Genomic DNA, 15536 nt, shown 5'->3' on the forward strand with positions numbered 1-15536 from the left:
GCAGGAAGCCTGCTTTTATGAAAGGATGGATGATTTCTGCCCTCATAAAAAAAGTTCCCAAATCAACAGTGACACAGTTTAGATTGCATGAAACAATAGCTCATCTTCTGGAAAATAAGCTGCCTCATTTGTCTTGGTAGTACTCTCAGGTTACAGTACTCAAGGCATTCTTTGAACAAAAGGTAAAATGGGCTTGTTTTGTTTTTAAAAGTTCAGCATCCACGCTGGCTTTATTTATTTATTTTTGGTAGAATAATATACAAGAACATTCTACAAAATCGACATATTAGTTAAAATATACTAGTTAAAATATACTACATTATTCTGTACTAGGGTTGCCGTGCTTGTAAAAGGCAGCCTCAGAAGTCTTGTGTAAGAGCACTCTTGTGCAGCTTCTTAAAATCATAGGAACATAGGAAGCTGCCCTATACTGAGTCAGACCATAGGTCCATCTAGCTCAGTATTGTCTACACAGACTAGCAGTGGCTTCTCCAAGGCTGCAGGCTGGAATGTCTCTCAGCCCTGAGATGCCAGGGAAGGAACTTGGAACCTCAGATGCTCTTCCCAGAGTGGCTCCATGCCCTAAGGGGAATATCTTACAGTGCTCACATGTAGTCTTCCATTCAAATGCAACCAGAGCAGACCCTGCTTAGCTGAGGGGACAATCATGCTTGCTACCACAAGACCAGCTCTCAAATCAATGCTGCTGCAGTTGTGCAACATTATTTCCATTGTTCCTCTTGCTCAAAACCACTAGGGCTGCCTTTTAGAAGCACAGCAGCCCTGGCACATCAGAAATGCTTATGGAAACCTGCATATCACGTCTGCAACTGAAAGTAACCAATAGCAAAATAACCATTAGCTTGCTGATATAACTGAGCCAGGTTGCTGAAAAGCAACAAAAAAATAAAAATAAAAACTGAGCACAGAAAGAGAACTAAATCTAGAATCCTCATGATAATTTCTTCATGATCAAAATGTTTTCCTTTACCATTTCCTACCATTTTAACACTAGTTCAAATTAAAGAGTTACATGAAGGACTCTGGGCCCTTCTAGACACTCACCTTCTTTCAGTCATTTTGTGCAGACATCCTATATAGCATAGACAGCATAGATAGCTTCACCCCAGAAAGCTCTTCCATTCTTCTAGGTAAATTACTGGCCTGTATCCAGACTACTGTTGTGCTAGCATAATGCTGTTGCACTAGTGGGCAGTCATAGTACAATGACATTGTACCCAAAAAGGAATGTCTGTTCCAGACTAGTTCTTATATGCTATCAGAAGATGTTGAAAAGTCTGTGGTTGCACCACAGACTGCACAACCTTTCATGTGTCATGGACAAGGTCTTCCACTAGTGGTTGTGCAACATTGTGGAGCACCAGAAGTTTGCACAGCACTGCAAACTTCAAAATAACTTTTCTTGTTGCCTTAGTACAGCACCAGTCTGGATGTTAGCCACTGCTTCCTCATAATCAGATAGCTAATTATAGTTTCTTGAAGACGTTCATTTTGAAATGTGGTTATGTTAATTTCATAGGCACCTCCTGGATAATGCCCATGAATCAGAGAATAATAAAATTTTAGAGTTGGAAGGGATGTTGGTGATCTTCTAGTTCAACCCCTGACAGATGGCTGTCCAGCCTTTGTTCCAAAACCTTTCGTGAAGGAGAAAATACCAATGCACAAGGTGTATTGTTCCACCATCAAACAGATCTTACAATTAGGAAACTCTTCATAATAGACCTCTTCTTAAGATCCATAAGAAGAGCTCTGGGGTGATCTGCAGGGAAGGAGGGTTTAATTTACCTTCCCCGCAGATGATCTCCTTCGTCCCTGGGCGGGCAAATTGCCTGCCTAGACTAGCAGTGGCTCCTGCTGCAAATCCTGGGGTTGGAGTGCCAGGACATGCCAACATGCCTCCCCTGGAGCCCCAATAATGCACCGTGCAAGTGTGTAGTGCGTTACTGGGATCCCCACTCCCTGCAGCATTTCCCGACACATGATCAGGAAAACAAGGGTCAGGGAGTGCTTGCTGCCTTAACCTCGTTTAACTGGGAGGCTACTTAGGCAGGTTTACCGCTGTGCAGCTACCGGGATCAGGCCCGATCCTGCTGGTTTACACGAATGTGCAAAACCAGGCTGGGCTCCCTTAGCCCAGTTTTCCGTGTGTATGTGAATAGCCTCAGTTTCTAGCTGAAACTGCTTCTTTGTAATTTCAACCCATTAGTTCTAGTCCTGCCTTCAGGGGCAACAGAGAACAAGTCTGCTCCTTCTTCTATGCGACAGCCCTTTATATCCTATCTCCCCTTCATCTTTTCTTCTCCAGGCTAAATATATGCAGCTCCTTCAACAGTTCCCCATAGGCAGGGCTGGCACAGGATGGTGGCCAAAGTGGCACCGACCAAGGGCACAGAGGTTTAGGGGTGCCATTGTGTTCCCTCTAAGGTGTGCAGCCTCTAGCCACCCCCCCAGCTCACGTGCACCTATTTTTAGCATGCAGCCAGCTGTGCAGTCTTGCCCTGCACAGCTGCTGCAATTTATTTATTCATTTTATTTATTATTAAAACTTTTATACCGCCCTTCCAAAAGGCTCAGGGCGGTTTACATTAAAACACCATTAAAATCAATTAATCATTAAAACAAAAATTATAAAACATAAAACAATAATTAACAATTAAAAACATCAATGCCTTTTTCTGGACCTGCCCCCACTGCCGCCTTTCCCCTGCCGCTGCTGTGTTGGCTCTTGCCATGGCCAGAGCAGGAAAACTGTCTTTCTGATGAAAGCAAGAGAACTGATTCTGTCCTCTTGCCTCAAAGGCACCACTTCCCGCCTCCCCTGAACTTTGCCTAGTTGCCAGAAGAACCTGATACAGGCAGGCTTGCGGGGGGAGCAGCAGAAGCTCCTCCTCTGCCATGCTTCAACTCCTCCCTGGCTCCCTTCCCTTCCTAGTCTGCCCTATCCAGTTTCCAGAGACATTGTAGAACTGGAAAAGGTGCAGAAGATGGCAACCAGGATGATCAGGGGCCTAGAACACCTTTCTCATGAGGCAAGGCTACAACACCTGCGGTTATTAAGTTTAGAAAAAAGACGACTGTGGGGAGAAATGATAGAGGTCTATAAAATCAAGCATGGAGTGGAGAAAGTGAATAGAGAGAAATTCTTCGCCCTCTCACATAACACTAGAACCAGGGGTCATCCCATGAAATTGATTGCCAAGAAATTTAGGACCAACAAACAGAAGTACTTTTTCACACAATGCATAATCTACTTGTGGAATTCTCTGCCACAAGATGTGGTGACAGCCAACAACCTGGATGGCTTTAAGAGGGGCTTAGATAACTTCATGGAGGAGAGGTCTATCAATGGCGACTAGTCGGAGGGCCACCTCCAGCCTCAAAGGCAGGATGCCTCTGAGTACCAGTTGCACGGGAGTAACAGCAGGAGGGAGGGCATGCCCTCAATTCCTATCGTAGGCTTCCAGTGGCATCTGGTGGGCCACTGTGTGAAACAGGATGCTGGACTAGATGGGCCTTGGGCCCAATCCAGCAGGGCTGTTCTTATGTTCTTATGACTCTTCACTGTCAGCTCCTCACACGTTCTCTTGAATTCATGCATGCAGCGCCTGCTGCAGCCAGGCCTGCGCTCAACACACACCAGTGGGGTGGCGCCTCTGCCTGCCCTCCTCCTAGCAGTGGGGATGGAAAGAGGCTGGACCAGTGAGCTGGGGAAGTTTGTGTGTGTGTGTGTGTGTCTGTGTCTGTATGCGTGTGTCTCCTCACAGCAGTTGATTCACTTCATTGCCATTATGAGAGAGAAGTCTGTAGCTCCAAAAGGGCAGGGGAGACACTAACTGCTACCTGTTCACTGCTAACGCAGGCCTCTGGGATCTCTGTCCTCACATGAACACTTGCAGAGAAGAGGCTCCCATCCATGGGGGAAATGGGCTATTCCAAAGCATTATACATCTTGACTGACTGCACATGTGCCACTTATTCAGAACCATGGTTGGTGTGTGCTTGGGCGAAAGACAGAAATGAAGCTTTAAATGCATTTGTATCCAAATGCACTTGTATCCATGTCCATAGTGACATATGGTGTTTTTTTATGGTGCAAAAGGGTGGGGGGGGACTTTCTCCTCACCCGCCCCCTACCAGCATGACGGGGGGAGGGGGAGGGGCATCTGAAGCCCTTCAGTACCAGGTTCCCAAATGACCTGGGTGTGCCACTGCCCACAATCCATGCACTTCTTAAAAGTTTTCCTAACATCCATTGAGAAATTAGAAACCGCAAACAAGCCAGGAAAACAGTCCAAATCTGTCAATAATAACCAGTCTGTTTAGCAAGAAGAGTAGTCAGCAACCAGTCCGGTAAGTCAAGAACACTTCACCAAACTCTCCTCTCTCCCTCTCTGTAGAACCCAACAAAGTAAATCCAACCAAGAAGCCCTAACTGACGTGAACACTTCAGCAGTTGGAAAGGAACTAAAGGAAGGACGTGTCAACCACCAAAATAAATGGTTGTGCTGAGTGTGTGCGCACCATGAGTTGCTTGGATATTCCACCTGTGAGGTCCTGTACAGGCACAGAACCGAGGCATATGTATGCCCTACGGATCATGCTACAGATCTTAAAGGTCTACTAATTCTTTAAGAGTAGAAGGGAGACAGAGATTTCCATGAACAGCTTCAACAGTATAAAGTTGTTCAACACAAGCTGCATTCTAGGGGTAGTGCAGGGGCTTTCTTTCTCCCTAAAAGCCCCTTTAGAGCAGGAAAGACAAACTCCTGCATCCAATCTCGATGCACAGTCTCTTTTTCTCTTCTAGCTTTAGAATTCAAGAGAAGAAACAACACAAGTCTCAGTACCTGTGTGTGGTGAAGTTGAATAGTAGAGCACAGTGATGTGGTGAACAAAAGACGAGTGGTGTGCACGACCCGGTTTGAAGGACATTCAAAAGGTCTCCGAACCTGTTCGCACAGGTGCTGGCTCGACGTCGCATGGGGTCTTACTTCAAGGGTGGAGGAGGGTGCACTTACCCCTCCCTCCGCTTTCCCCCCGCCGGTGCTCCGTTTTTAGGAAACTTCTTGGGGCAGCAGCATATCTCCCTGCCACCCCTTCCCCTGTTCTTGGCTGGAAGCAGCAACTGTGCATGCGCCTGCCATTCACGTTGCATGGATGCACGCATACCGTGCACATTACATGCGTGTCATCTGTGCATGATGTGCATGCATCCATGTGATGTACGCAGTGGGCACGCGGGGCGGGCTGCACTGCTATGTTAATAACAGAAAATGATTTTTTAAAAAGTTTCCCCCTTTCCCACTCTCTTCACCCTATAGGATTGTGCCCTATAGTACTGCCTATCTGCACCAACACAGGTCTCTCTGTGCAACCTTCCTTTTCTGTCATAACCCTATATTACATGGTCTCTTCATTTTTCACATGACCAGAGATCTGCAACACATCTTTGTTATTTCCCTCTTTTTCTGTTCCTCCCTGTTCTTTCTATTACTATTATTTAGAATATTTATTTACTGTTTTTCAATTCTAAAAGTTCTCAGAGCAGTTCATGTAGCAAAATAAGTAAGGAAACAGATACATAAAGATAAAGGCAAAGTGTGCTGTCAAGCCAATTTCAACTTCAGGTGCCCACAGAGCCCTGTGGTTTTCTTTGGTAGAATACAGGAGGGGTTTACCATTGCCTCCTCCCCTGCAGTGTGAGATGATGCCTTTCAGGATCTTCCTATATCGCTGCTGCCCAATATAGTACCAGCGGGAATTTGAACTGGCAACCTTTTGCTTGTTAGTCAAGGATTTCCCCACTGCGCCACTTAAGGTGACTTTCTTGATACATAGGGGATCACAATCTAAAAAAGAGGAGGATACCAGCAAACAGGCAATGGGAGGGATGCTATACTGGAATGAATAGGAAATGTTGCTCTATCTCTGTAAATATAAGAGAGTCACCACTTCAAAAGATGTATTTTTGACCAATTAGCAGGTGTCTCACAGATGTCTGTATCAGATATCTGTTACCTTCTTTTCCTGTGCTCCACCTCTCTGTACCCCATAATGCTCACTATTCTTTGTCTGTACCACTATAGGTCTCTCTGGACCTATCTCTCTGTTAACCCATCTCTCCACTCCCATCCCCCAGTACTTTCTTCTATTCTTTCAGTCCATTCCCTCATGTTGTTCCTCCCCCCACTTCACCTCAAGACCCTTTGGATCTCTTCTTCCTTGCTGAGTTTGGTGGCAGCAAATAATAAGATTATCACTCTTCTAGCAATTCACACACAAAAATAATTTCAGATGTAGATCAGCCATGCAGAATAGCTACAACATAAAAACTGCAGCAACTCAATCACAGGACTCTATATCCAGTAAGGAAAAGCAATGTAGTAGTAGTTATATAGGTATTCTCCCATTCCATTGCTGATGGGCATCTGCTGGCTTTATCTGTTCCCACAAAGAAATTATTTACCCACATCTACTGGTACAACAGTGTGTATCCCTTCTCTTCTTCCCTCCCCTTTGCTCTCCTTCTCCTTCTCCCTCTTTCTCTATCCCTCTATCTCTCCTTTCTTTTTTCACCTCCCCTCAGCCAGCACTGGCTTGGGGAGGGAAAGATAGGCTCAGGGCTGGGGCCAGGGGAGGGGATGGGGGGAAACTGAGAAAGGTGTTTCTAAAATACCAAATGTCATAATACATTGAATTAAAATACATTAAATTAAAAACAGAGAGAGAACTGGAAAAGGATGGTCAACAAAGAATTCTAGGACCTTCCCCACAGGGCCACAAATTGTCAGAGAGGGGTGTGCATTTTGCCCTTAGTCCATCTATTGTGCAGGGTTGTATTAGACTGAGAGATGCTTGATATTTTAAAAGCAAAATTTTCATTATTTACTGATTTACAGATAAAAGGCCTTCACATCTTCAATGGAGAAAATAATGGTGATGCTGCAATTGCTGAAAAGATACTTTACCTGTTTGAAGTTGCCATTTTTTCTCTGCTCCCAATCCATCATGTCATGAAAAATTGGGATCATGATGTTCCGGACCTCTGGCTGTGGGACCAGGGTGACACCAAGAAAAGGGCCAATCATTCCCGGAATAAAGTGAATTTTATGTTCACCTGGATGAAACAGAAATATATATATTTACTCATATGATTCCCTTTGCATCCCCCTTCTTGCCATTTTCTTGAACATCATCGTGTCAACTTACAATATTCAATCATAGTAACTCAGATAATTCAATATCAACCAATTTGATCTTTTAAAAATAGTAAAATGTTTGGTGTTTTTAAGGCTTCTTAATGCTGGAGATTGCTGAAATACAATATTGTTTTCATTTAATCATGGACACAACCAAGTTGTTTAAAAGGATATAGTACATAAAGGTAAAAGGTCAAGTGTGTTGTCAAGTCGATTTCGACTCCTGGAGCCCACAGAGCCCTGTGGTTTTCTTTGGTAGAATACAGGAGGGGTTTACCATTGCCTCCTCCCGCGCAGTATGAGATGATGCCTTTCAGCATCTTCCTCTATCGCTGCTGCCCGATATAGGTACCAGTGGGGATTCAAACTGGCAACCTTCTGCTTATTAGTCAAGCATTTCCCCACTGCACCATAAGGTGGAATAAAATCTATAATTTACTGCACAGAATACCTTAATATTGATGGAAACAGTACCACTATTAGATCGGAGAACACACAATATAATAATTTGAAGTAAATTCTATAGTGTTATTTCTAGAAGTAATTTCTATAGTGGTTTTGTGCATTGCAACTTTAGGAAAATAAAAGGATTCCCTGAAAATTCTGTTTGTGTGAAATTGTCATTCTGATAATATATGAACTGAATTATCACCCCTGTCCATCCACCTGCAGTTTACTTCCATTCAGTGAAAAGGCCATTTAAGATTCTCCATCTTTAATAAAACACAAGGAAGAGAAGAGAGATACTAAAGCAGTTCAAACAATTGGAAGTTGGTAGGAAAAGCATACTATCCAGGTTTGTGAGCTGGGCATGTTCCCAGTTTTCGATCAAGTGTAAAAAACCAACTAGGCAGGAGGAGTGGGAAGTGACAGCGTATGCAAGAGGAGCTGGGTAGGGCAGCACCATCTGACTCCACTCTCGTACCAGCATTTTAATAAGGTAGGAGGGAAAGCTGTCCTATCCAACTTCTCTCTCAAATCTATCTATATATTTATTTCTCCTGGGTGTACCATGGAATGTGCTTCCTGGCAAGCCAGCTGATTGGCTGGGGCACAGCCCAATGGTGGCGGCGAGCCAGCCTGCTGGGACTGGCTGGCACTGTGACTGGGAGGCAAGTGGCAGCTGTGGAGGCCAGCGGTGGGCCGCAGAACCGGTACTTGGCCCCGGCTGTGGAGGTGAGACGGTGGTGGGCCCGGCCAAGAGGGAAAAGGAAGGGTGGGATAGAATTGTGGGGGGGGGGGGAGGGAGGGCAGGAGAGAATTAGGTGGGAGGGAGGGTAGGAGAGAATTGGGTGGGGGGGAGGGAGGGCAAGAGAGAATTGGGTGGGAGGGGGCAAGAGAGTGGGGCGGGAGGGAGGTGGAGGGAGAATGGGGCGGGAGGGAGGTGGAGGGAGAATGGGGCAGGAGGAAGGGGGGAAGACCGGCCCCAAAGAGCGCACATATGCTCTGTGCGGGTCGGCTAGTATTATTTGTTTATTTAATACATTTCTATACCGCCCAGAACACAAGTTCTTTGGGCACTTTACAAAACAATAAAAACAGCCAATAAAACATTAAGAAATTTCAACAATTAAAACTAAAAGTTAAAACTATTAAAACACAATTAAAAACAGTATCTAATTAAAAGCCTGGGTGAACAAATGTGTCTTAACAGCTCTTTTAAAAGTTGTAAGAGATGGGTAGGCTCTTATTTCAGTAGGAAGTGTGTTCCCAAGCCTCGAGGCAGCAATATTAACACTCCCCCCATCTCCTACCTAGTTGTCAGCCGATTAGTGGTGTGCAAACAGGTTCGACGGCGAATTGGTTCAGTTTGACTGTTCGAGGTTGAACCGAACCACCCCGTTTGGTCCAACCCTGGACCGAACACAACCCCCACAGCCGTTTGGGGGATTCACGGTTTTAAAAAAAATTAAATTTTTTTTTTTTTAATTTACCGGCTCCGGGGGAGTTGCTCGAGGCGGTAGTAGAGTCCACGGAGGTTCCCCTTCCCCCTGCCAGCCTCCCTTACTGCCCTAACTGGCCCATTCGGCCGGCTCTTTAGCCTGTTCGGTCCTTCCCCCTCCGGCGAGGCGGCCATTTTGGAGGCCACTATGCCTGTGCAATGGGCCTGGGTCATTCCCAGGCCATGCAGAGGCCCATTGTGCAGACACAGCAGCCTCCAAAATGGCCACTGTGCCAGAGGGCCGAAGAGCCAGCCGAACCAGCTGGTTTGGGCAGTAAGGGAGGGGGAACCTCTACGGATACCACCACCACCTTGAGCAACTGCCCTGGTGGGGGGTAAGTTAAAAAATTTTTAATTAAAAAACCAAACTGAACCCGGGGGGGGCAGTTTTCGAGCAGGTACTGGACTGAACTGGCCTGGTTTGGACTCAAACCAAACAGGATCAGCCAGTTCCGTGCACACCCCTACTGCTCATATGCAACTTAAAAATCAGAACAGAGCATGCACATTCCTCGAAACTGGGTAGGACACTTGACCTACACAGGTTTTGATCATCTGAAATATCTTATAGATTATTTTGGTTTAAAGAGGCTATGTCAAAGAGAGCAGATGCCATTGATTTTTAATACTTACAATTCTCCTACCTTTTCTGCTGTACTACTACTAGGAACATAGGAAGCTGCCATATACCAAGTCAGACCCTTGGTCCATCTAGCTCAGGATTGTCTACACAGATGGGCAGCGGCTTCTCCTACTACTACTACTAGAGTCAGTTGGTATGTAATACCGATATGTCCAGGTATTGCATTTTGTGATTTTAATTGCATCATACCACTGATTATACCTAGATAAGATCTTTCATTTTCATGTAGAAGTACACTTTGTTCTATGTTCCCTAATACGATTCTGGGTTGACCTAAATGTGATGCCAAATGCATGCATCTTCTTCCCTCCTCTCATGTCCAGCTAAACTTAACTAGTGTCCTGATGTAGAACTGATAGTCTCACTCCATATCATTGATTAGCAAGGGACAGGGAAACAGAACATTGTGATGTCAAGACACAGGAAAGCAACACTAGAAGCTACGGAAAAGAAGGGAGTTGCTAGATATACAGATGCTGTCTTCTGTGGCAGCCACACATTATTTAGCATCACCGCTAGTTTGACCTTAATACAGTGCAATGACTGTGACGTGCCAAATGTGACATTCTTCTGCTGACATTGACAATATGCAACTGTTAACAGAAGCTGTTTTAGTGTGAAAAAATATCCCTTTTAATTGGCAACAAAAATGTAGGGAAGTGCAAATTGATTTGAGTACAAATCGATTTGTATCCGAATCTAGCTGATTTGGAGACAAAACAAATCACCCCTGTGGTCCATTGGCTAGATTCGGGTACAAATTGAATCGTGCCTGATTTGATTCAAATCAATTCGAGATTCGGATCCTTCCTATTAATTCCCCCAGGTTCCCAGCTTAAAAAAAAAAAAAAAAAAGCTAAGCTCTAGCCCTTGTAGAAGTGGAGTTATGGAGCAAAATGTGTGGTCACTATTTTCCAAGTGTTTGGATTCTTTGGTGTATAATAACTTTCCCTCAATGAATCCCTATGAGGATTCATTACACACCTTCATTTCTTCTATTAATTTTGACTGTCTTTTCGACAGTGCCAAATGTCAACTGCCATGCGCCAAGTACACCCCACTCCCACCCACAAGGCAGTGGGGTAGTACTCAGTTTATGTTCTAGGATTTTTTTCAAGTGTTTAAGCTCTTTGGTGTCTGATAACCTTTCCTCATAATGAATCTCTATGATGATTCATTAGACACCAAAGAGTCTAAACACCTCAAAAATATAAACTGAGTACCCAGAGGCTTGTGGGTTGGGGGTAGTTGGAACATAGGATTCCACTAATTCCCCACCCCCACCCACAAAGCAGTGAGGTCAAAATGAACAGAAGAAATGAAGGTGTGTAATGAAGGCACCAAATAATCTAAACACTTCAAAAATACCTTAAAAAGAAACTGAGTAGCCCAGTTTATGTGTGGTGTGTGTGTGTATAGTTTACACATGGCAGGTGACAGTTGGCACTGTCCTGTGATAGTCAAAATGAACAGAAGAAATGAAGGCGTATAATGAATCCTCATAGGGATTCATTATGAGGAAAAGTTATTAGACGCCAAAGAATCTAAACTTTTCAATATTCCTAAAAATTAAAATGAGTACCCCACTGCCTTGCAGGTGTATGTGGGAGGTGTAGTTGGCACAAGGCAGTTGACAGTTAGCACTGTCCAGTGACCATCAAAATGAACAGAAGAAATGAAGGTGTGCAATAAATACCCAAAGGGATTCATTATGAGGAAAAGTTATTATACACCAAAGAATCCAAACACCTGAAAAATAATGACTGCACATTTTGCTCCATAACTCCACTTCTACAAGGGCTAGAGCTTAGCTTTTTTTTTTAACTGAAAGCTGAGGATCTGTTTTAGGGTTAGGATATAGCAACTTTGAATCCCCATTGTTTCCTATGGCAGAAGTGTTCAAAATCAGTAAAAATTAAAATATAAATCATTAAAAATCAACCAAGCGTCCCACTGCCTTGAAATTTGGGTGGTAGGTGGCACCCATGGGGAACTATACACAATCCAAATTTGGTGCCCCTAGGACCTTGTTAAGTGGTCCAAATAGGTCTGAATCAAATCAAATCAAAGCAAATACAAATCAAATCTGGGGTGATTTGGAGGGGGTAAATTGAATTTAAAAAAATCAATTTGTGCACATCCCTACAAAAATGTTTTGATTTCTTGAACATTTTAATTAGAAACATAAGGCATTGCTAATATTACCTTTTCTCCTATCACTACTGCATAGGGATGTGCAGAATGGTTTGTTGTCAGAATGTTCCGACTGCAAACCGGCCATTTTGAGTGGTCCGAGATTGGAACAGTTCCATTCCAAGCTCAGAAAAGAATGCAAAATCCATTCTGCGCAGATCCCTATTGCTGCATGCTGTTCCTGATGTCCTAATCCTAAATTCTTAATCTAATTCTGTCCCTGTAATACTGGGCTAAAATCACATTTGGGGACAGTGTGCTAATAAAGCATTTTGTTTGCCCACTCACATATTTTCTGGTGAAGCTGATGTTATTGCTTACGTTACACACATTTATGAATGTATAACATGCAGCTACACAACTGAATTTTCAAACAACATGATGTACACATGGTTTTCAAAGCACAACAGACTGTTGTTGTTGTTAAGAATGGACAGCAACTTAGTCATGACTAAGCACCATAGAAATCAATGAGACAAATTAGTCAAGTTCCATTAATTTCAATGGAACATGGTCATGACAAATTTAGTCTGGATAGCTTCTAATATTTATATATAGCTTTTCAACAAAAAGGTTCACAAGGCAGTTTACATAGCAAAAGAAATGAGAGAATGGTTCCCTACTCCAAAGGGACTGATAATCTAAAAATAAACACAAACGAGATGCCAAAAATACCAATGAAGGGATGCCATTTTGCATTGAAAAGAGATTATTTTTATCTGCCTGCTAAATGGAGAAGTGACAGAGCCTTCTTGGTGGTGGCACCCAGAGCATTCCTGACTGAGGCTCAGCAGGCCACCACTACCATCTTTCCCCACTGCCAGATAATCCCCCCCGCCCTTCCATCAAGCTTTTGGTGGCTGCTGATTTGCTGTCATTTTGATCCTAGTATATCTTTATTCTTGTCTTATGGTTGCTGTTGTGATGTGTTTTTATTGTATGATGCACTACTATGACAAGACTGAGGTGATGGTAGTTAGAAAAGGGCTAATTGAAGCAGAAGAGTTCAGTCTGTGTTGGACAGGGGGTTGCACTCCCTCTGATGGAGCAGGTTCACAGCTTGGGAATTCTCCTGGACCTGCCACTGCTCTTAGGAACTGAGGTGGTGGCAGTGGCCAGGAGTGCCTTTGCTCAGCTTCAGCTAGTGTGCCAGCTCTTCCTCAAAAAGACTGACCTGGCTTCTGTCATTCATGCCTTGGTCACATTATGTGGGCCAGTACAGATGTATTTAACATCTGTAATAAGGTTCAGAGACTGTCCAGCATTATCGCTACACTCCTCCTCCGTTATTTTTCTAATACAGAAGTTAAGTGAAAATTGGAAGACAACCTTACCTAAATTCTGCCACATGCTGAACAGTTCATATGCCATCATGACCCGCATATCCCCATATCTGGAACAAAGGACACAGACACTATTCCTTAGCAGAATTAAATGTAAAAAGAGCATGCTTTAAATTTAATTAGGCATTACAAGAAGTTTTATTTTACATTAATATCTAAATAATTAGAATGCATCTTATGGATTTTATTTAGATTTTCTTTGGTTTCTTTTCTTTCATAGATAGATACCCAGAATGTTGGGGGCAATATGCTAAATCATTGTAAACCGCTTAGAGAGCTCTGGCTATAGAGCGGTATATAAATGTAAGTGCTATTGCTATTGCTATTGCTATTGCTAGATAGATAGGGATTGGGATAAATAAATGCTATCCTATCAACATAGTCAAACATATGAGGTTGGAAACCAGGTGAGGATGTTCTTACTTGTCCAGAATCTTTTTACGTTTGGCCGGAGTAACAGATTCCAACTGGAGGCTGGGCTGGTTTATAAATAAAACTGACAAACTGAAATAGGAATTCCAGACCTAGAGAGCAGGAAAATAATTTTTAAAAAGAAAAATAGTTTTAATCTAGTCTACATATTATGTCCCATAACATTTAGTTGTTCCACAATAAACCCACAAAGACATTTAACATACAAAATTAGCTCATTCTTCCAATAGGAGTTAAGAAAATAAACATACATCATCATCAAGTAATTACAATGATCCCAGTCCAAAAGTACTAATAGACAATGTGGCCATTCACATGATCTACCAGATGGGCAGGTTGTGGGGGGGGGGGATAAGAAAAACTTGCCTTCCCCCAAGATGAGAAACCTGAGTTTGGTGGGAGTATGTTCTGCACTCCAACACGATCCCCACTGCTCCATGCAGTGCAGAGCATGGTGAATCTCTCCGAGGCCAGGACTCGTTATCCCGGCCTCTGGGTATCCTACAGTGCACTATGCACTGCATGCAGTGCACTGGGGGTGGGTGTGTGTGTGTTCCCCCAGGGGATGGGTGTTTTAGGCACCCGCCTCTGTGTCAGTGCGAACTACAAGTAACCTGTGCTGACACACGATCCTGGGAGCCGGGTTAAGGGTGTGTTTAAGGGTGTTTGCACCCTTAACCTTGGCTAAGAGCCAGGCTTGAGCACTGGGTTTGGCACCATGGCACCGCCAGAATCTGCAAGGATCTGCAAGGATCCCAGCGGTTCTCAAGGGCAGCCAAGCCCAGGCTTGGTAGCATCCACATTATGTTGGTCATAATGAGGTACCATTGAAATTAATAGGATTTAAGTTAGTCATGACAAACTTGTCTTATTGGGCCAGTTCATGTGAGCAAAAGTAATGTTTGGTAATTGGGAATCTGAGATTACCAGTGGGCACATGCTCTGGGGAGCATATCATGTGGGAAGCAAAAAACTTCCTGATCTCAGGTTGGTAGGATCCAAACGTGTGCTATCAGTGTTGGTTAAATGTCAGTTGACATGCTGCTGACCTGAGATCAGGAAGTTTTTGGCTTCCTACATTACATGCTCAGGGGAGCGCACATATGTGAGTAATCTCAGATTTCTGATTACTGGACATTATTTTTGCTCATGTGAACTGGTCCACTGATTTCGATGGTGCTTTGTCATAATATAGTCTAGATGCTACTTAGTGAGACTATTCTCATGGTGGGAGAAAACCAGGCTAAAGGAGCCCAGCCCCATCCCCCCCGCCTTGTGAGAAACACCGGGCTCATGGCTGAGCCTGGTGGTTCTCTGGCAGCTAGTCTGCCAAAGAAGCTCTCCCCTTAAACAGGGTTAGTGGACTGAGCATTCCGCTAACCCCATTTTCCCAATCGTGAGTTGCCACAGCATGGCTTGAGCCTCATGGTGTTGGGGGGTCTCCCCAGGATGCCCCGTGCACTCACGTGGGGCATCCTGGGACTTCCAGGGGTCGAGCGGCCCCGATCCCTGCAGCCCCTACCGGCTCAGTGACTTGTACTCAGTGGTATGCAGTTTTTTGTTCTCCAGCTGGTGATGCTTAATGCCACCAATTTCTCTTGCCCACCCTCTCTCTCTTTCTTCCCTCCAACAAACTTGTCTGCTCTGTTTTCTCCATTTTGGGAGCAGACAAAGCACACAAGTTGTTAGTGAAGGGAAGAGAGAAAGGGTGAGTGAGAAAGACCAGTTGCTGGATGCTGCCTGCCTCTGGCTGGAACTGC

The 15536-nt window shown here is 44.1% G+C and overlaps 1 protein-coding gene across 10 annotated transcripts in view; it reads right to left on the bottom strand.

Annotated features, from left to right (window-relative positions):
• DOCK3 (dedicator of cytokinesis 3) overlaps window positions 1-15536 on the bottom strand; it is a 448426-nt gene that overhangs the window by 134755 nt on the left and 298135 nt on the right. For all 10 annotated transcript variants that reach the window (XM_053296419.1, XM_053296418.1, XM_053296424.1 and 7 more), the window contains exons 30-32: window positions 13768-13868; window positions 13336-13394; window positions 6993-7141 (exon numbers count right to left, since the gene is read on the bottom strand). In XM_053296419.1, coding sequence (XP_053152394.1) covers window positions 6993-7141; window positions 13336-13394; window positions 13768-13868 — 309 coding nt within the window. The remainder of the gene's footprint in view (window positions 1-6992; window positions 7142-13335; window positions 13395-13767; window positions 13869-15536) is intronic.

The sequence above is a fragment of the Hemicordylus capensis genome, chromosome 2 (assembly GCF_027244095.1).
Source record: "Hemicordylus capensis ecotype Gifberg chromosome 2, rHemCap1.1.pri, whole genome shotgun sequence".
Lineage (NCBI taxonomy): Eukaryota > Metazoa > Chordata > Lepidosauria > Squamata > Cordylidae > Hemicordylus > Hemicordylus capensis.